Source organism: Colletes gigas, unplaced genomic scaffold, assembly GCF_013123115.1.
Source record: "Colletes gigas isolate AHSC1104 unplaced genomic scaffold, ASM1312311v1 Colletes_gigas_Sc00008, whole genome shotgun sequence".
In the NCBI taxonomy this organism is placed as follows: Eukaryota; Metazoa; Arthropoda; class Insecta; order Hymenoptera; family Colletidae; genus Colletes; species Colletes gigas.
Window position 1 is genome coordinate 6,899,210 of NW_025106637.1, and position 23,600 is coordinate 6,922,809.

Below are 23,600 nucleotides of genomic sequence, written 5' to 3' on the forward strand. Positions count from 1 at the left end.
GTTGATGTTTTAAAACATCACATACAGTGAGCGCAATTATCGAAAGCGGAATATTTGAAATACAAAACAGAAATGCAAAAAAGATCTTCCACTTTAAATTATTAAAATAACATCTGTTTTTAAAAACAGGCTCTGGTATTTCATAGCTATGAATGTTCATACGCAATGAGCTAAACAAAAGGTAGATACATCAGTAATATCACGATGAAATTCCATGAATTTCTCATTTGATGAGCGAATTAATTTTGAAGTATATTTCGCATTATTAATTACGAAGTCGTATACACGTAAACAAAGGAAGTTATACATATACATATACAGGGTGTTCGGTCAACCCTGGGAAAAATTTTAAAGGGAGATTCTAGAGGCTAAAATAAGACAAATATTTCTGGCCACACAGTATATTTTCGGTAAAGAATTTTTTTCTCGAAACTGCGTAGGATTTCGGGGGTATGTTTATTCACCTAAAATGATTGCAATCGACCCCCGCAACCGAAAATAATTTTTTCAAATGATTTTATAAAATAATTTTTTACAAATTGATATTCTTGATTCTCATCTTATTTTGGCCTCTAGAATCTCCATTTAAAATGTTTCCCAGGGATGGCCGAACACCCTGTATATGTATACAAATGAACACAACTGAAACGTTATTCAGCAAACAATGTCGTAATTAAATATACGCATACTCGACAAATATTTACAATCAATTTTCTCGAAAATAAAACACGGTATAAACAAATTTTATTGCAATTTCTCAATTCATTTTTATATGCAATATGTTGTTATACAACAATTACCAATATACAGAGGAAGCAAATACAAGTATTATTAAAGTAAATTAAATTTAAAAAAACGCGTGCTATTCTGTATAGGTATCAGCAGAAAAATTTCAATTTAATATGTCGTTTATAGTGTTACAAACAAGTGAAACATTCACTATAGTAAAACGTAGAGGTTGTGGGTTGTCTCCCTACGATGGCAAAATACTATTTTAAATTGCAAATACCATAAATAAACAGGAATTTTTTATTTTTAGGATTACGTACAACTTGCCGCGCGTTTCCTAATTTACTCAGAAGCTTTTCATGACACGCGGATTAAATGTACAGACATGTCGTAATATCCGTTTGGACGAGTATAATCTCTTTTTAAAAAGACACGTTATACTCGAATATTTATCGGCAAACGTATCGTTCGTATTTGAATTTATTAAACGTTGACTCGGAAATCGGAAAATATTTTTTACGAATCAAGGTAATTTCCGGAGCTTGCGTATTTCAGAAATTAAGGACTGCGTTTCGCATATTACGCGCGCATTATTCACTTTATTTTATACGCTTCGAATTATATTTGCAATTCGGGGCAATCACACGCGCGGACCTCGTGAAACATTTATTTCTAAATATTACAAAATTACGAATAATCTTCTTAATTCCTTGTAATGCCCCCCGCGTTAGGGAAAACGAATATCAAATATGAACGAGGCTTTAAAAGCTAGAAAGCAAAGAGACGAATAAAATATTAAAACGTTGCCGATGGTTCATAAAATTTAACGATATCGTGGACGGATTGACCTGTCAGGATGTTAATTTGCTACAGAATATTCTACCTGTGTCGTCTATTTTCATTTTACGCTCTTCAAATGATATTTGCACTTCGCGAGAGCAGCGACGATATTAATATTTGAATATTAACATTTTTAGATCGTCGTGCGCGCATCGAATCAAAACAAAAAAAATTGAACTGCAAATGATTTTTGCTACGCAACGTCTATCGAGATTTGCTCGCAAGAAGAATTAAGATTGTTTCCCTCGTAGGAACAAATATCACTTTTGCCTGCGATCAAAGAGTAAGAAAAATCGAAATTCTAATATCAAGTAACTTTCTTTACGTTTTGGGCAAAAAAAGAACATTGACAAGAAGAGGTAAAACGGAATAAATAATGATTTCTTTTCTCTACATTTTTCAGCGTGATAATGCGAACATACTTTCTCGTTCTCGATCCTTATTCTGGTTAAAACACTGCAGATCTGTATTCATTTCGAGGTCTCCCCGTCAGCGCCGTAGCCTCGATAACACAAAAAAAAATATCATGGCGTGCAGATTGCTATCATTGTCGTTAATTCTTATTATCCCTTAATTTTATAAGCGTATCTCCGCGGCAGCCAAGTACGGACATTCCTCCGTGCAAACTACGCTTAACGCATTTGTTGCTTAGGACGACAATATTCATTTTTTAATGTCGTTGAAATTTTGTCGGGAATATGGATTCTAATACACTTAGGAAAATTCAATTTTCTGAACACCGTTATTGCAAAAGAGGCACTCGTTTCGTTTCACAGAATCTCCTTCCCCTGCAATAAATTGCAACAGTGCGATTCTGAAAAATCATTGTCTACTTCTACTTAATTAAAATTGGTTAAGTGCGTCACATTCGATGTAAACCTAATACAAACAATTTTTCAGTACAGTTCAAACTAATGCAACAACCACGAGAGTGATTACTCTTCTCCTCGTTAGAAACAGTTTTCTGAACGCAACTGACAGTTTCTGTTTAGTATTCCAAACTGTGCACTCGGTAGTGAAGAAAATTAATTACGTTGGCTAATTATTTTACAGGGACTAATTTTCCGTCCAGTGTTTACGATTAATCATGGGTCTCCGGTGGTAAATAACGGGCCTACGGTTTCGTTTCGGGAGAACCCCGCGATATCGAATATCTTTGCATAATTTCACTCGTTCAGCCTTGAATAATTCAGAACACATAACAAATAAAATTTAATTGGATTCAAATTATCAACTCCACCGGATAATAAGGAAACAAATGTTTCATCGAAAACGTTACGTCGTGTCGTTGGTCTTCTTATGGAAATGTACACTCGTGTAATATTATTTCTAAATTTATCAAAAATTCATTAATTGATAGATTAGAAATAGCTTCACCTATTGGGCATGAATATCAGCTACTATCGGCCAAAAAGATATGTGTATAATATTTTTCGCTCTGTCTGTGTGCCAAATTTCTTAAAATTCTGAAATTGTCAATCAGATGACGTTGTATTAGTATTATACAATAATAAATTGCTTTGTTCTGATAAACTTGATTAATTTGTAGGCTACAGCGGGGATAGGTTACACGAAATTAGAACTCGTCACATTAATAACCGAGATTTCCTGCAATAATCAAGTTTCTATCATATTGGATTATTACAAATAAAATACTACCGTAATCGTTCTATTTACGACAGTATATACGACTAAAAATCATTTCCATTTATCATGGAAAAGGAGAGAATTCGATTAATTTGCTCGTATCAGTTGAAACTCGGACATCGCGAAGTTGGGGCTACGCGAAACATTAATTTTGCTTTCGGCGAAGGTATTGTAAATGATCGAACTACCAGGCGGGTGGTTTGAAAAGTTTCAGTCCGGTGACACAGATCTTGGAAATGAGCCCCGCGGTCACGAGTCAACAGCTACATCGAAGACGCGATTTTTAAAAATATTGGAAAACTGCAAAAGGAACCGATACTCGCGACATGTAAGGGTCGTTGGCCAAATGGTCCCTCGTCCTTGAACTCAATATTTTAGGGTGGCTGCCCGCCAAGAAACGAACGAATGCCAAAACAAGAGATCGTCAGTCAGCGTACGCTTATCTACCTCGAATTTTTCCAGGTACACCGATATCGGTTTCATATCCCACGGCTATCGATCTTCCTAGCGGGGTAAGACGTAAATCCATACGTCCAGAGGTAAAAGGAACCCCCGTGGAAGGCGTTTTGGCACCCTGTCGCGAGGACAAAAGCGTTGACCGATCGTATATAGACGGAATGCGAAAGGGCGATCCGTGGAAAATGAAGTCAGCTCTTCGTTCCGTCAGCGTCGGAGCCAGAGCACCGTTCGGCTGGCGCCTGTCTGACGCCCCTTCGCCTCCATGCGTCCCGTATCGCCCCTCCTCCCCCCCCCCTCGCCCCTATTCCCGAGATACCCGAGACGAACGCGACACCCTGATTAAAACGCCAATTCCGTGTGTATCGAGCTCCAAGTTTCGCTATTTCCTTTCGAAATCCACCTTTACGAGGTAAATACATCGGGGGTGGTAGAAAGTAATTATAGCTTCTTGTCGAGGCTTTCCGCCACGGCTAAATAACAGGCCGTGAGTAACGTTTGTTGGCATCGATTTAACCGTTGCCTTGCGACTTTTTCATGGCTTCGTATGCCAGAGTTAACTGACTGTTTAAACAGATGAAAGGAACGTTTATCAATATATCCGACCTGCCTCCGTCGACCAGTCGGATGTTGAGAATTCAACATAGTCGTGGCGATGAATTTTGAACAAAAGTAGCCATTAGGATAGCTGGTTGCTTCAGAGAAAATACTATGAACATTCACCGTCATCCTCCAAGCTAGCTTAATATTTATTCAAACGTTTTCAACCGTAATTTTCGAACTGTTCAATAAATAATATAATAATCTATAATCTATATCGTCGTACATCTGTTATAATTCCAATATAAAAAGTCACGGTAATACTGAAAGATTTCTGTGGCAAATAAATTGCGATAAACGCAAACTAACAAATATTTGAGAAAGCAATAAAAATTATTGTGAATTAATTTAGTGAATATTTTATTGAACCGAAATAGTATTTTTCTGTATGATTTTTGATGATGTTATCGCACGGTTGAAGATATCTGAATACAACTCGATAAACGGACATGATGTTTTGCAACGCGAAACGATAAGATGAGAACGACGTATTTGGATACAAAATTCGTGGCAAACGCCCGTTGGAGGTTTGAAAATACCGAGCGTTGTTAACACCGCTTGAAATCACACGCAATTCGCATACCAGTGGTGCAAATAATTGTCATTATTTATGAATCCACACGCCAGAAGGCGACCTAAACCATAATAATGTTGACGGTGCTCGATAATCGCTAAATAATTCTCAATAAGCGTTGAACAAAAAAATGTTTCTAATCTGGTGATTGATTTTTAATCTGGAGAATGTGCAAACCAGGCAATAGATCCTGCACGAGCTATCCATCTGTTAGTAAATCGTTCGAGTAAGTGCCTAAATTTTTCGGTGAAAAAAAAAATTTGGAATCGTTCTGAAAAAATTATTTTCGTCCGCGGGGGTCAATTGCAATCATTTTTTGTCATTAGACATATGCCCGAAATCTTACGCAGTTTCGAGAAAAAAATTCCTTGCCGAAAATGTAATGTCTGACCATATATCACGTTTTTTCCCCTGAAATTTCATGCGTATGTTTAAAACATCATAACTTCTGAACGGATTGGAGGATTTTAATGTTTCAAACGGCAAACGACGTGTATTTTGGTGAAGAATATGTAGAAATTCTAAAAATATTTAGAATATTGTTCCTTAACCCCGTAATCGAAATGTTACTGTTTCAAAGGATAATAGAAGACTAAGTGACAAAGAATAAATGATTTTCACTTTTTCACCTAACGATAGCACTACTTTCTTTTACTACTTATTTCGTACCGTACATATGACAATGATTACTATCAATATATTTAAGATACTAACGTTTGGCACGATTGTTTGAAAAGGGCTTGGTTTGGGTACATGGGCTTGGTTCGTTCTTTCCCATAATAGATTTTCTTGTGATCGACGTTTAGGTTAATCGACATTTCGATAATCGACGTTCCGCTAAACCCTCTTGAATCAAATCGCATCGAAAAATTCAGCCACTCTGTATTTATTGATACTAATGCAAAACATATAATTATCGTTAATTTCTCACGAACTGGAAAATTATTTCATAATGCCGATATTGTATTCCTCGTTTAATACGTTATAAATCCACGCTATAAATTATTTGCTACATTATTTACTGGACGGAACGATGATTACTGCCGGAATCATTATAATAAATGTTTTGTTTGCGTAAAATGAACGTTTATAAAATGTTCGATGCAAAAGAAACATATAAATCGATTTGTTGACCCAAAAAGGCAGAAGCTCGAGCACAACCCGGGGTATCGCGAGAAGTCACACCATTAAGGGTTGAACTCCGCCTCCGTCTATCCCTCGACTTGCCTTGCTTCGAATCATACGGAAGGGAACATGGTTTCTTCTTTCCGACAATTTGCTCGGACAAAATATAATTTCACGATGCTCATGATTTTCCAAGCGACGCGAAGAGAGGGGGAACCGTGGAAAGGAGAGGATGGCTGAAAGAAAAAAAACAAGGCGGTAGGGGTTGAAACGAAGGCAATTCGAGATCATCGGCTCCACCTAACGGCGCACACAAACGCGACGTGCCGAGGGCTCGCGGTATATATGTACAGGTTATGTTTGCACTGTAATTTTCAACCCAACTCGCCGCCGCTCCCGTTCGACGGCAGCCGAGCAAGAGAGACGGAGACGTGGAGACAGAACGAGAGAGAAACCCCCTAGAATGACCCCCTCCCCGATACGCTCTCCACCCATCATGCTAAAATAACACCCCAGGCAGTCCAACCGCACTCGCGATATGCGTTTATGGGTGCCGTCTGGCCGTGTAGCTGTGCATCGCTATCCGTGATGTGCTTGTTATTTATATAATTGCTCTATAGCCTCAATTACGGGCCTTATTCAATCATAATCATCCTCCGATGTTATTTGCGGACAAGCCCAGCTGATTGTAAGCACTCGACGCGCCACTTGCGAGCCGACGTCGCGTGGCGTCGACGCCCGTAATGCCACCGACGGCACCCGCGCGATGGAATGGACTGCCTCCTGCGAGAGAACGATCCCTTTCGTCCAGGTTAATTCGTTGCTGGCGAAATGTAAATACAGAATGAGCAGAATGGGACGGAAATGATGCGGCACCGGGCGCCGCGAGCTGTTCGAACTACGGCCGTTGCGATTGAAATGCGGTTCGATCGGAGATATCGACAAGAATATCCCAATGAATTCCACGAGCACGAGAATTCTTAAACGTACCTGCAAACCGGGGGGAACATTGACAAATTCTTATATTTGTCTCGATCAAAATAAAGCCTCGAATAGTAGGATCCTGCATAAAATTTCATTAAAATCCATTTAGCTGTTTCAATGCAATCGTGTTAACAGAAATGCACCCTTACACACATATTACGCAATTGCCCCGACTACTCAGCAGACTTTTACAACTTGGCGAAATGCATTCGATTCCGCGATAGTCGGCTGATTAAGCTTGCCTCTTAACGCAGACGTGAACACTCTCTAAACGCATTCTTTCAAATAAGATTCGACGAATTTTAAGAGATTTAAAAAGAACCCATTACTTCCCTATTTACGTTAATACTGGAAATAATTTAATATTCTTCCCAAGTAAATTCTGGTATCATTAATAACGCTGTTACACAAATTGCAGCAGGTGTAATGGAATTACGGCTGCATAAGGACGAAAGTTTGTGTCATCAAATCTCTGAACATAAATTAGAACTAGGAAGTTACCTGAATAAGGGGAACTTGAGAAACTATTTGAACAATATTAAGAGCACAGAAAAATCGAAATTATATTAAGCTATTAAGTCCCATAACAATCTTCAACATTGTCATGTATTATACGTACAAAATTAATCAGAACGAAACGTAACATTACTTCCTTCTACACATAAAGTAATGTAAAGCATTTAAGGCACATAAATGGCTAATTAAACACGAAAAGACCGAAATATTCACGTGGGAACTACAAATTAATTTCAACAACTCCAACTTTTACAAACGATTCGAATAGAAGCTACGTTACAAATCGTCCAACGTCTTCGTCTTCGTAAGGAAAATAATAACTGGAACAAGTCTATATCTTGGTTTACTATTGACCCAATTCTCAGGCTACGACCATCAACTGTCCACGAAAAGTAATAAACCATTTTAGTTGAGCACAACATAACGCTGCGTGAAAGAAATTGCTACTGGTCGAGCAACGAGAGGTCGTCCATGAGCAGACGAAAGTATTAAATTATTATATTACAGTATTATACGTCCTAATGTCACTATTTACACAAGTCCAGCTCGCCAAGAAGGGACACGCGCGTTTGTATGTGCACACCAGTCCAGATAAGTCAGCCAAGCAGAACGACGAAGGAAGAGACAGCCCTTCTAGGCTCAAATGGGACTGAACGTGCGTTATCTACGAACTGCCGAGAATCCAGACCCACATTACGGATCGAAAGTAAAGTGCACACCCCTTGGTGACGACCTAACACCATCACGTATCGTCAAACTAAGATCCATCCTAGCTCTCTTCTGATCACATCCTATCTTTCTCATCTTTTTCTTCACAGCCACTGCTGTCCAGGCAACGGACACATCCCAATTCTCCAGAAAGAACGACACGACTATTGACACGACCAAAAATAAGCCAAATCGCGTCGTACACCTCTGAATAACCTACAACAATTACGGATTCGAGAGCTAAGGAAGACTGCTCGCGTTATTACACCATGATCAATTTTCTCGAATAAATCTGTGGTGACCAGCAAACGTACAATATTAAAAAACAATGTCTTTAATAATACTATCGTACACCCAAACAAACATAATACAATTTCGTCCTGTTGACAAATGTGTTCACTACGGAAGGAAATGACATCAGGCTCAATTAACTAGACAATGACGAAATTATCTTAATTTGTTTAAACAGTGAATTCTTCAAATATTTATAGCACACAAGACTGGATCGTACTGATGAAATATTGTGGCAATGACAATTCACTCAAGGATCAGTAACACGAAACCATCCACACCCTCGCATCAATCATTTTCAACGTTCAGTACTTCTTCTAACAGACCACACGATTACCGTACATGTTCAAGAAGTTTTTGGGATCAATTTATCGAAGCTAAATTAACCCGTAACTCGAAAAATTCAAGTGAATTTAAATTCAATATTTACCAGTGAGAAATTAAAGCGTAAATAAATTTCCGTTACCGCGTCTCTTTCGATAACCGTAAAAACAAATGGAACAGACGATTAAGAGATTCACCGTTGTGAAAAATAACACAGACGTAGTATAAAGTAGCCGGGTTAAATTTAAAACAAATAATCTTAATTATGTAAATTATATACACGGACCAATTCCTCGAATTATTTATTTCATCGGTCTGGCGCTTTGTACATACGCATACATATGTACAAAACACGTGAGTGGAACATACGCAACAATCAGAAAATAATTATTCGCGAATCGCGATATTAATTTTAGCCGTTCATTAGTGGAATGAATATTTATTAAAAACAGTCGCATATCCGGTTTACTCCGGAACGATTGTCTCGGTTATCAAATGGTACTCCTCCTCGATACGTCAGTAAACGTTAAACAGGAAACTTTGTCCTTTAGCAAAACGTATTTTGCAATTATTTTAATGCATTTTAAAAACACTGTGCAAGATCAGAAACGACGATTCCGGTCGATTAAAGCAATCTACATTCCGTAAAATGAAATACTTATTTCGTCTTGCTTTGAGGAATCAAGTACTGAATCGATATCATGCAACAACACTCCCCGAAACGTTTCAACAAAGCACTTTTCTAATTGTTTTCGACAACATACGCACGTACATGGACTGCCGCCACGTGCACGCCAGTAGACTGCGAATAATAGCGACCCTTTTAAATCGTTGAACAAATGGATGAAACTCTTACCACTGGGTTGAGGTTTTAACTGGTTGGGTCTGTGAAACCAATTGCTTGATTGCGTTTATCCTCGAGTCTTTAAAAGAAATAAAATCGTATTGCAGATTACTTTTTATGAAGACTGCCAACGTTATCGCATGTTCAACCTCCGATCAGTTTATGTACCATCAAATTCAACGTCCGTTCTGCATCAGACCCTAATTTCCACGTTGCTTGGTGAGTATCGAATGATGAATTCAGCCACAGTTGGTACATTGAACTAGAACGTCTAATTATCTCATTTAATCATTGCAAGTATTGAGAATAAATTAAATCCAAATATTTTGAAAAGAAAATACTCGAGTATCGAAGCACCAAAGTATTAAATTCGAGAAGATTAATAAACTCGATTAGTTTAGGGACGGAAGATAATAAGAAATTATTCATTCGATTCTTGCAATATCGTAGGAAACGTTTCCTCGTTCGAAAATTGAGAACCCAGAAGCGAATGATACCGTTCGCGCGATCTCCAGTCTACGTTTCCGGCGCGTAAAAAGAAGAAGAAACAGTATGTGAAAACACCTAACTTCGCATAGAACAGATATCAGGCGTGGCAATCATTGAACTTTCAGTACCTCTTTGCCTTCTGGCAATGTCTACTCTTGTATACCGTATACGGATGAAGGCTGCTATACTACCTTGGTTTTACTTCCAGAGTTTCGTTCCAGTCTATAACAAGACACACGTAGAGAATCAAAGTCGTAAGTAAATTTTCGTACGAACCGTATCGCGAAAATGGTTGAAGAATATCTACATTGAAAATCAAAATCTCATATCGTGCAACGTGCCATTAAATTTCTGTAACTATTCGGAAAATATAAATGTTCGTTATTCTTAACCAAAATACGGGAATTCAAATTTGCTGCTGCGTTTAAAAAATCAGAAATTTTATTCTTTATAAAGGTGGAAAATAATTTTAATTCATTTGCTCGCCACTGATTAAACATACGTTAATAAAAGTACGTGTATGCACGTTTATTGATCGTGAGAACAATAACAATTACGACGTTTTGTCCTAGATCCGCTAGAGGACTCATCAGTAAAGATATTCTGGCGGATCATGGCTATAAACATAGATTTAACCACTAGTAACAAGCAAATAAATAATAATTATCTTATATTTTCTAACGGGTCATATTTATTTCATTTCGAATTACATTAAACTTCAAAATTCCATCTTTCTGTTTGATCCGAATTCTCCTCATCGTGGAGATTGTTCAAACGTATAATTTGCCAGCAAACGATGGTTCTCATGCGTTATTGAATTTTAACCAAAGTTAAATAATTGTACAAGTTCTGATAAAAAGCATTCGAGCAAACGCAACAATACAAAATTATTTTGAAATACTGCAACTTTCGACACGTAAAATGCTATGATATAAATATATAAAATGCACGTTAATGTTAAACTGGTCGAATGTGAAATAGATACATAAAAAATAATTAAAATTTTGGTTTATTATTTTATAGAAAAAAGTAAATAAATGAAATGATGCTTGGAAAAAAGCATTCGAGCAGCACAAGGTCTGGAGAAGTACTTTTGTGTTGTCACGTTCATGTATTACGGCATGGATTTTATTAAATTTTTTAGATTCCTCTGTCTCTTTCTCTAAATCATTTCTCTATAATATAATGCCAATAATAGGTATGTTTAAATGAAACGAAGCATCTGTCTCGTATCGATTATATTCAACGCGTTAGCCATTCTCTCCATTTCGATCTCTGTCCCTCTATAAAGGCTTCGGATTACGAACGGTAGGAGAATGGGAACAGGAACTAAATACGAAGGATCGGATAAACCGCGTGTAAGCGGAAGTCGAACTCCTAATTAAAATTGGATGACCCGTAGAAACAGTCAGTCGACAGTGTTCGATGTTGGCTGCATACCAACCGTAACCTAAAGTCAGTCAACCAGAACTCCAAGAACCTAAGATCGTGGAGCAATAAATTGAACCATGATTACGCGCGATGTGAAACAATTTCAAACAGAAAATGTTTTACCTAATTAAGAGGGCTTCCAATTGCATTTGTGGTCATTTCGAGGAACGGGTTTCACAAAGTTCCACGAGAAAAAGGAGGAAACTTTTATTTGAACTAATTGTAAGTGTCGTTTCCACGCCATGTGTACGATTAATACGAAGAGGCGTACGAATTAAATACGAGATTTTATATTCGTCTAGTTTAAAAGCTATTTCTATGAAAAAAACAATTATCGTTCATTGAATCGTATTTCGTTCACGTGACAAGGGAGCATCTAAGCTTCGGCTTAAACGAAATAGTTGGAGCTTGGAAAAGAGGTCAAACCGAAGAATCTTCTCGCACGTGAGGGAACTAATTTCTACGAAGAAAAAGAGAACGATTGCAGACCGTTCGCTGTGTTTCTTGCGATTGAAATCGATCTGGTGTATGTAAATATCACAGACAACAGCGCAGTTCTGATACTATGCAAGACACAGTGCAGATACTTGGAGGCAATAAGGGATATTACCAGCGCGGAATCTGTTTAATTGTTGCCTAATACCGATTATTCCAATGATTTGCGTTCGTCTGCATCTTAGAGGAAACGCAGCTATGCTTTTGGTACATATTTCGTAACAAGCAACCGTGAATTTATAATCTTTCGTATATATTTAGAATTATTAAATAAAATATTATTGTCATATAAATTTTAAAATCCTCTGGTGATAAGCGTTACTATAAATATTAGGTTGATTGAAAAGTTCGTGCTATTCTTAACATGCAAATAATCTAACTTACAATCTATTCCAACCTTTCGAGAACAGCTTCATAATTCCTCATTCATAAAAATCCCTCTGTTTCCCCACAAAAAACTAATAAAGTCGTTTAATGGCCTCGTAGGTATCGAAGCTTTGTCCTCCGAGAGAATTTTTTAGAGAGCGAAATAGACGGTAAAAAATTTTTATTTAAAAATAAAAACGTGTTTCTGGTGCATGCGTCCTTTGATGGCTTTTCCACGTACATTTTACATCAATTTTTAAAGGTTCGTATCTCGTCGTATCCTTTTCCAAAATATAATGTCATAATTATAAAAATGTATTTGGAATATCAAATTATTTAAAACCATTATATTTAATATAACGTGCACGAACATACAGACAAATATTGTTACTACGACCTTTTGATAATTTTAGAATGAAATGAACATGACAAAGGTGTCAAAGAGCACAAGCAAACAATGATTGACGAAGATTATTGAAGGTTTTTATTTGCCCCGAAAGCTCTAACGAGCTTCAAAATAATAATAGAAAGAGATAATAACAGTGAGGGCGTGCCAATACTAAAAGTAATGCAAAAGAGTTCTACGAAAACTTAAGCAATAAATTATTTGCGCTTATTGCTTTTCTTTTAACGTGCAATTACGGTGTTTATAATTTAAAGTAAAATCACGTCCGACGCATTACGGACTCGAGCTACTGTCCCTGCTCACTTCAGAGGAATCCCTCTTTTCTTTCATTTCCGGAAGCTCTACAGCGTTCGATCTATTTGTCAAAAGTTCACGGCAATTTAAAATGTTCCGCTTTAAACGTATCGCCCTCTAGCCGCGAGCAATTTCGTTGACTGTTCACTCGCGCGTCACTGGGAACTGTTCAAACATCCAGAGCGGCGAGTAGAACTATCACCGGCGACAATTTTGTTTAATCGCTGTCTAATGCCTCTAATGTCTCGACCCTATAGCTTTGTCTGTCTAAGGGAATTACGGTATAGTTCTCTCTCGTAAGCCACATCGAGCGTAAAACTCGATTCCTATTCCGAGGAAGCTCATCCTGATCTCGATTTGACATCTGAACACGATCGTCGGGACGCCACGATACTGTTTCGATCGATTGAAAATATTTATGGTAATAAAGGAACGATCAATCTCCTCCGATGGACGGATCGAATCGTACTCGACGTCGAGATATAAAAAAGAAATCAACGATTCGGGTCGTACGGCGACGAAAATATGAACAGGAAAATATTTATTTTCAAACTCAACTATGATTTCACGGATCCTGTTTCGACAAGTTGTAATAAATGTTTATTGCCACCGTGATCGTTCGAGAATATTATGTTACATATAACAATGTGCAAGCTACATTGTAGTCTAAGATGTACATTTTTCGACATAGTACGAATTAAAAACATTTTCCCTATTTACACATATGATCGTCACAGTACATAAACAGATGGTTACACTCTGTAAGCTTATTATACTGCAAACCGCAGTGTTTGATTAAGATTTCACTGCACGTACCGCACTCAGGATCTGCGCGTTCCATGGCAATCAATAAACACCAATAATTACAGAAGGTACGTATTCGTCCTTAATTGTGTTGACGTCCATTAACAAAGACAAATTCCGCCATAATCGCATAATTGGGAAACAAAGGGCGGGATTTCTGGGAAAACGAGGTTAACATCTAATACACTGTGCGTAGAATCGAACAAAAAATTAGACCTATTTCAGAATTTTGTCTCAATCGTACCACCTTTTTACTTTAAGGGAGTAACCAACCCCTTTATTTATGCCCTTGGAAGTCGTAAATCACGAAAGATATTAAAATATATATAGAAAAGGATTACTTATTCAAAATCTATCAGTTATAATAACACTGACTGAAATCCACACAATTTGATACAATTTTGCACACGAGCATACACTGTTATACAGAGCTAGTTTATTAACTGATCCAAACTACAACTCTGTTCCTATTCAAAATAGAAAAACAATGGAGAGGAAATTTTTTTGTTATTTAACATGGTATTGTATAACATTATTGAAAAAGCGGGTATGTGACGATTATTATTTTGTATTTGCCGCAGAACATGACGACAAACAGGAAGCGAAAAGGGGTTTCGAGTCGAGCATTCACGATACTTCGTCATTTTCAAAAGTGTTGACAGGCTATTTTTTCATTTCATCTAATAGGTATTAGTTTAAGAAACTAGTATTATTTAACTCTATTGTAAAAATGGAATAATACTAAAAATATTGAAAATATACAATTGCTATAATAACTATTATACTAACTAGAATTTTCAAAGTTTGTTGGAGTTTGCTTTAAAAGACGTGCTGAAGTAATTCGTTGAAAGGCTTATTATAATTTATGCATGCAACTACGACCTCGTGCGATATAAATAACTTTTTGGTCATATTGAAAACTGAATCTTTCACGTTTCAAGTAAATTTATCTACTTTTACAAGTAGAAACAATAGAAAATATTTTTATGTAACACTCACCGAAGCCAATACCTCTTCGTAACTTGTGTGTGACAGCAAACAACGTCATACTGATCAGCAATCCAGACAATCAGTATGATGTAAAAAGCAGTTCTATTGTCGTTGAAAAATTCTGACATGATTGCCTCCATCCCTGCAACAGAACAATATTGTTTTGTACTGTAAATTTAGTTATTTATCGCTTACAATTGAACACATTTTTTCTCATCTTTACTGTCTCCCTATAAGTGTCGCTTCATTACTGTCAATTCTTATTCCGTATTTACAGAGTGTCCAAAACAGAATCCATTAACTCTATGAAACTTAAGCCTTTGATTTTTCGAGAAAAAAGTTATTTACTCAAGGAATAACTTTACGGTTGGAGTAAAGCTACAGTTCACAGTCGTTTGAATAATTACCAAGAGAAAAGATGAAAACTTTGTCACTCTTTTCTTTCGCGAAAAGAAAGAGTACAATCCTTATCTTATGTAACAGGTCAGTATTTCAATCTCGAAAGTTTACTTGAAATAATTTCGAGGAAATATATCAATTTATCAGTAAATTTAAATCAACGTTCTCGAATTACAAAGTCATCTACTCGATCAGTAAACGTTCGGATTTTCCTTTTATATTTTGAATATTGAAAATATAAAATATCCTTCAATTTGTACACCTTCCTCTTAAATTACTGCAGTATAATCTATCATCTATTAAAGAATACACTGAATCTTATGCATACGCGCAAATACGTGCACGTTATATGTTATCGAAACATGTACTATAAATCTTACATATGTACACGAGTATGCACCAAGCAGTGCACATACATTTAGAGATAACGTATAATACCTAAAGCCGGATTGGATGCATATATTCCCTATTCTACAATACAAATTGAAAATCTAATTATCCGGCCGATGGACTCATACAGTCACTCACAGTGAAAATCGTGCAGTATAATAATATCTCATTTTTTTGACTAAATACTATATAATGTTATATTTCTCTATTCCTTGGAGTCAGTCGATGGTTTTACATAAATTAAAGGCGAACTTTCGACCAAATAATAATCCAAATATGAAACAAACGTCATTAGAGGAACGTGGACTTGTAATTCATTATCTTAATGATAATGTCAGCATCAAAATCTAATGCCACGACGCGTAAACAACTCGGATTATAGGCGCACAGAATACCTCTGCTAGAGAGAAAACGAAAGGGAGCGTTGGAGGTTTAAAAATAACGAAACAAATCACGGGAGGGAATCGATACACGCAATCGTCTGCTATCAAACCCGTAGGCTCGTCCTATTAATCGAATAGTTTCCGCACAATTAAAAGTTCGTGGTACAGTGTGCAAGACTCACCCCATGTAAATTTAATACCGACCCATGGGCCATTATACCGTTAAAACGATACATTCGGCGTATCCCACAGGCGGTTTTTATTGTTTCGCAGGCATTGAACGTTAAATCTCGCTTATCGAGTGAAGTATCGACAAACTTATCTCGCTTGAAACGATTTTCCTTCGAACTAACCGTGAACGAAAATTTAGGTAAGGAACAACGGTGAACACGCAAAAAAAAAAAAAAAAATGATCGTTCGATATTCATAACCATTTTAAAATTTTTATACATTGTGTCAATATTTATAGGTTGTCTTATTAAATGAAAAAGATGATTTTTAAATTGAGCTGTCCTTCGTCAGGTTTTAAAGGATGAAATTAATATACACCTACCATCGATTATACGTTATAAATGATTAAAAAATCAAAATTAATGAATATATATTTTAATGGAATTCTAAAAACAGATGTTTGAGAACTAGTGTAACCAATACTTGGCTGGATCGTATTCACAAAAAACACAGCTAATCTATTAAAAGAAGAATATAGAACGCCGTTGTATGCTCGCTGGCGTGTTTCTTAATGAATTGTAACGATATGAAACCTCCCCGAGGACCAAACGGAAATAATAAAAGTATCGCAGGGCGTGTCGTGGCCAGGTCACGAAAGTGCAAAACAACCAACCTGAAACGCGCCGTCTTAAGGTGATTAATGAAAACGTTTAAAGTTTTCTAGAAGAGAATCGACACGATATTTTCTCGATCAATTGGTATCGCCTCAAATCTCGAAAATAACGACAGAAACATTTTTTTTCGAACGATGCAACAGTCTCATCGACAATTTTATGTGCAGAAATCTAATGCAACGAACTTTCGTCGAAAATTTTCGGAAGTCGTGCAGTTCCAAGATCCGCTTCCAGAGCCAATCGCTTCGATAAACAAGGACACGGTTCGGACCACGAAAATAAACGTTGCAGGGAACAACGGAGAATCTAAAGAAAACCATTACCATCCCGTAATTACCTCCCCTTTGTTTGGGCTGACACGCATGAAGAAACGGTGCTCGATCTTAGGGTGCCTGACGTTTTGGTTTTCGAAAAATACGCTCCCGACTGATATTAGGTGGAGAAAACAAGACGCCAATACGTCGTACAAAAGGTACTAAGGGAATAGTGGTAGTGGATGAAAGCACTCCGCAATGAGCAGAATAAATAGTTTTCCAGACTAAGGGTACGACCCCGGGTAATTAGTTTCTTGATCGGACACAGTGCGACAAAATAAGAAGAAACACGCTAGGAGAATGATAATGAACGCAACGTGTGACACTTCACCGTGAGTAAAAGTAGCAGTAGAGTGAAGAATTATTCGCTAACAGCGTGGTTAGTTAATTATGTACATGGACCGACGATCCATTGTCGCCTGGAAGAGATAACGCGACCGGTAAATTAAATTAGTGAAATTAATAATTCTTTGCTCTTAATTATATCTAGTAATTAATATTAGTGTTTGTCTGGTTGAAATAAACAAAATTGGCGGGCATTATGATCGAAACAAGCAATACATTTCAAACATTTTCGTCCCTTTGATTCGCGTCCGTAAAGCAACTATTAATTAGTTATATAATTTCTACCAATCCGCCAAAACAGGTTGTCATAATTGTAGATCATTAATTTGTTATTTCACAGGCGATGGACTAATATTACATCCTCGTTGAAAATAGTAAACAGAACAAATATTATTTATTTGATCGAACGTCCAATGTTTCTGTAATCTCGCTCTGTAAAGTCTAAATAAAATAGCTTCATACAATGTCGAGTGGTATTTAACTTCGTATTAATTTTTGAGGATTAATATTTCACGTAACGATCAAATGTATTATAAAATTCGGGACGGTATTTCGAACAGAGAATTTTTAAGAAAAGAACCAAAGACAGTTTTGCGATCAACGTCGCAAATATCATTATTTGGGTAACAACTTCGAGACGCATGAATCAGTTACATACGAGCCTTCGCCAAAATGATCTTAACGCTGGATAATGCACGGATAATGCACTCATTTAAATGCATACTAGCCGGACATTACCTCAGCCCGGTAAGCCCCCCTGGTGCACAAGCCCTGACCGAGTGTGTAGCAGAACTGCGCTTCGACATTTTCCTCTTCCTCTTGACTTTTATAAAGACGTTAAAATTCCTCGAGCAACTACGACGAACGCTCGATAATCTCGCGCGACGCTGAAATTGCACGGGGAACGTTCCAATTTATATCGCTAGCATTTTTCCACCACGAAAAAACCGATCAAGGGGATCCTCGTTACTTCAGAAAAATTTCTCGATGTTTCGGGAGCACGGCGGACGAATAACTGGAAACTGTTAACGGAAGATCCGACTTTTATGCGAGGAATATCGATATCTCGAGGCTTAACAACGAGGTAAACAGTTTTCCTTTTTTTTTATCTGAAAACCGTCTTCTTACAGAACTGCATACTATGTCATTGACTCTTCATTATTATCTAAATTGGGTGGTAGTAGAAGTTACAGCTTGATTTGCGACTATCGATCAGCACAAATTCAACAGTAATATTCCCCTCGTCGATTTCAATATGCTTATTTGTTACTATTATTATTTCATTTAATGTACTTTTTATGCCGAGGAAGAAAACTGAATGGTACGAAAAAAGAAAATTAAATGGCAAGCCGTATGTAACATCGTTTTTCTTACTCCCGTTTCAGTGCCAATAAATATGACCGTAAACCCGATCCATTCGGAAGCATATGAATATCGATGTACATATCTACGTACACTGATCGATTGAGGATGCACATACACGCAGGTCGCGTCAACGAGACAGTTTAAAGTGAAACCGCTTCAAACGGCCAAAAAATCGAATAAAGCGCAGTATTCTCGATGGATGATCGCGAGAAACGCGATATCGTGGTTTAATTCCCCGAAGTGGCTAAATTAATTTCGATATAAGTTAAATAATAACAAATTAATCTATCGATTTCATACTTCCATTATAAATTTCAGTCACTAAAAATTTAAACAGTTAAATGCACATCTAAAGCAACACAATGCAAACATATACAGTAAAATGATTTTCTTACAATTAGTTGCTAATCTTCCATAAATTGCTACCTTCTCGTCGAAACTAATCACGTTCAATTATTAACTTGTTCATATTTACATGATCTACATAATTATTATCTTCGATTAAAATAGTATTAAAGTGATGTAACGAAAAGTATTGTAACGTATTCGTTTCTAATAATTTTCTCTATTTTATTGCTTGAATTTCCACGCTCGCGAAGACCATCTTTGTTAGAGACACCCTGTATATATAGCGCAACCTATAACTATGGCATAATTATAATTTCCGCCACGTTGGGTTCACGACAACCCTATTGCATCAAAACTAATTCGCAGTCGTGATGGACAAGATAGATGTACGGTTGATAGCATGTGTGATACGTATGTATTTGTGCGCGACGACTACGTTTTACACGGTCTTGCACCCACCCGCACGAAACGCTGATGCCGATCGATCATGCGTGAACATCGATGTCGACTAACTTCGAGATTCCGCACTTTAGCGACGTATCTTGCATCTTCACCATAGAATCACCCTGCAGTACTGAGATTTCTAAACTGACTGGTTACTTGCATTGAGCTTTCAAAAATATACGAACTTACAGAGAAGCAATGGCACAATTCGAATATACGTATGTAGAATTATCGTTCTTGTTGTAAATATCATAAAGTAAAATAATTAAATAAAATAAGACGAAAATCAAGAATAACAATTTGTTGATTGAGGCTTCGTTACAAAGTTATTAAAAAATTTCAAATCATTCATGGAAAAATTATATTTGGCTGCGGGGGTCAATCACAATCATTTTTGGTAAATAGACATATCCCCGGAATTCTACGCACTTTCGAGAAAAAAATTCGTGTTGGTAGTGAAATTTTTAGACGAAATTAAAAATTTCAAATCGTTGTAAAAAATTATTTTTGGTTGCAGGGGTCAATTACAATCATTTTTGGTCAATAGACATACCATCGAAATCCTACGCACTTTCGAGAAAAAAATTCTTTACCAAAAATACAATGTGAGATTAGAAATGTTGGTGGCCGAACACCCTGTATATTTCCTTTTATATCGGAAGTTAACCAGTTAATTTGATAAAAAATTTTGTTCAGTGTTAATCACGCCACTCCCATAATCAGCCGGACAGTAATTTAATTGTATTTACAAGCTCTGGTTTCGAAATTACCCAGTTACATATAAACATCTTCGCGGAGCGGAAATTTTAGATCCTTACGGGACCTAATAACTCGCGATACTAACGGGAATCTTTAAGAATTCGAGTCGATCTTGCCCGATATTTCCCGATTCATCCTAAACTGTATTGACTCGTAGTAAACCGTTCTGGGGCCTATGTACATATAAAATTTTTTCTCATTTACATTTGTACACCATATTGGCAGAGCTTAACCCTTCTCTAGTGTACTAAGATACTGTTTTCAAAATTCCAAACAAAAATAACGCACGATCGCGTCATTTTTGGAAGGAACGACTACTAATACGGTGGTTTATCAGTGGCCAACGATGTATGGCCATCGTTGACTAATTTCGAGCGTACCACCAAAACAGCAGGGATATCCAGAACTTAATGGACATAATATTTCCTGCCGACCGAACATACTGAACGCATTCGAGCCTGATGGAATCCGAAATTGGACGCGCTTGAATCTAATCAAATCAAAATGAGGACAAGTGCATTCACATTTTTGTTTTCTTTTACGTCACGTGATAGAACTCACAGATATCAAACTAATTCATTGCTTCATCTTTTATGGACCTTTAAACATACAAACTTTGTATCTTCCCAGATACTGGAAGAGCTGTAAACATAATTACATCCAAAAATCTACCAAACGAAGAAAGGGAACAAGTAACCGAACTAAGTAAATCAAAACAACAATTTTTGTATTTCTTCACTCCTAATGTGTTCAAAATGTGGAACGTCGAAACGAGAATAACTAGTGCAGTTAGTTCGATAAGGAATATTGTATGATCCTGTACCTGAATTTTCACACTTACGGCGCCCTGTACATAAACTTTGTAAATTATATAGTAAGCAGACACGGACAAAGCAAGCAGAACCACAGAAAAGGGGTTTATGTGTATGTTTGCTTTTCCCAGAACACATGTAGGTAAATGCATTGTACACGTGTTTCAAGCACTCTGAACAGGAGTAGATCAATGCCGCTCTGTATGTTGATTCAACTATCTAACCCTAACAACTTGCTCTGTAACTATCGCTCAACTCCAGATTCCATGGCGCATTTCCACCGGATGCGGTGAGATGCGACTCTGTTAAATCTACAGACGGAAAATCTGCTTTCATAAGCCAATACTAGACGTATCGTGCTCGACGTTATTATATTATCAATTACAACTGTAATGAACGCATTTTAACGTTGCAAGTTCGACTGTAACGCTAGAGATCGACAGCGGGGAAATTGCACTATTTCGGTGAAATTAAAAAATTTCAAATCGTTCTAAAAAAATTATTTTCAATTGCAGGGGCCAATTACAATGATTTTTTGTCATTAGACATACGCCCGAAATGTTACGCAGTTTCGAGAAAAAAATTCATTACCGAAAATATAATGTCTGACCATACATTGACATGTTTCCCTGAAATTTCTTCCGAATGGATCGAAGGATTTTAAACCGCTACACCCATATTTCGGTACAAATTCGATTAGAAACAATTAAAAGCAACTGAATCGTATCTATAAAACTTGTATTGTAAGTTTCATCCAGAATGTTTAAAAAGGAGAAGCTAGAATATCTAAGGCTTTCTTATTCTTAATTTTAACTTCGAACCGGGAGAACAGTTTTCTCGAAACGTTTGTTAGTGCTGGATAACGCTTTATCCAGTGCCCGTTGCCTGATATGGATAAAAGCAAAGTTGTTACGAAGGGGTCGTAAGCAGATAAACGAAACAGCGGAGAATGCAACATATTCTGACCGTCCCTGAAAATGTGTTTACAGCATGTTAGGCGGTCGATCATGCGTCACTGATATGCAGGGGCGCCAGGGACTCCGTTCTTTGACATTCCATTATGCAAAATCGTCTTCCTCGTCGTTTCCGAGGCCAAATGCCGCACGACACGTGGTCGATTTCACGTGAATTCGCGCCGATGATACACAGGTCGCGACAGAATCATGGACGCAACAGCCGTGAACGACGAATGGAACAACGAAATTTTAGAGAGAATACACAAAGGGTAACCGTGTATCGAGCTGCAAGTTTCCGAGCATAAAACGATGACGCTGATAGGAACGATAATAAACAATTTCAGAGGAAACCTAACAAGTCGCACGTAACGATGTTACAGTTAAATAAATTACATTACAGAATTGAAAGAATTAAGTGTACGTGTTTAGTACGATGCTGAAGTCCCGTCAGAATAACAAATTTTCCACGTATATCAGAAGAATTTATACGGTGTTCTTCGGTGTTTATTATTGCAGAAATATGATGCAGAATATATTTTTCGTAGGGAAGAACGAGAAAAGAGGTACTAGGAGGAAGATAGACCGTGGATATCAGGACAGAAGAATAAGGCAAACGTGTATGTAGAAGGCTGAGAAATCGTAGAGGTACTCGCCAGAGAGAGCTGAAGGATGACGGATAGAGGTCAGGAAACGACACAGGAACCGGAACCCATTACTCGAGATAACAACTTCCCCAAGGCTTCCTTTCCTTCTTCTACACCCACCCGTAAACCCGATACGCACACAAGTGTGCTCGCGTGAATCCCGGCAATCCGTACGGTAGCATGTATGAATCCGGAAATTTACCACTTCTGTCGCCATTTTACTCGGATACCGTGCAACTGGTGGCTTCTCAATATACCGTCATAAGTGTAAGAAAACCTTGACCACTTCTCGAACGAAAACTAAACGTCTCAAGCACCGCCTAAGCTCCGATTGAAAATTAAAAATTACTCGACCGAATCCGAGAATTGAAACTACGAACACTCGAGGCATAGAATTGTTTATAACGTGTCTACTGTCTCATAGATTTATTTAAAAAGTATCGTGAAATTAAGAAGGAACGGATCCTGAGACTAATTTCCAATTGGACGTTGCGCCCTTGTTAGGTCGCAGTTCACTGCTACTTGCAGCAAGAAAGGAAAACCACAGGAAGAGAAGGCGAGGGAAACTGGAGGTAAAAGGGCCCTGTAAATTTAATTTAATTAGTATTTTCAGAACTATTCGAATAGTCTCGTGAAAGGATTAGCGATATCACACTTTATACAGATCAATTGGATGGCGCTGA

At 37.3% G+C, this 23,600-nt stretch overlaps 1 protein-coding gene across 5 annotated transcripts in view; it reads right to left on the reverse strand.

The window, feature by feature from the left end:
- Positions 1 to 23,600, reverse strand: part of LOC122396798 (membralin) — a 60,650-nt gene that overhangs the window by 25,017 nt on the left and 12,033 nt on the right. For all 5 annotated transcript variants that reach the window (XM_043395484.1, XM_043395481.1, XM_043395482.1 and 2 more), the window contains one exon: positions 14,923 to 15,055. In XM_043395484.1, the coding sequence (XP_043251419.1) occupies positions 14,923 to 15,055 (133 nt within the window). The remainder of the gene's footprint in view (positions 1 to 14,922; positions 15,056 to 23,600) is intronic.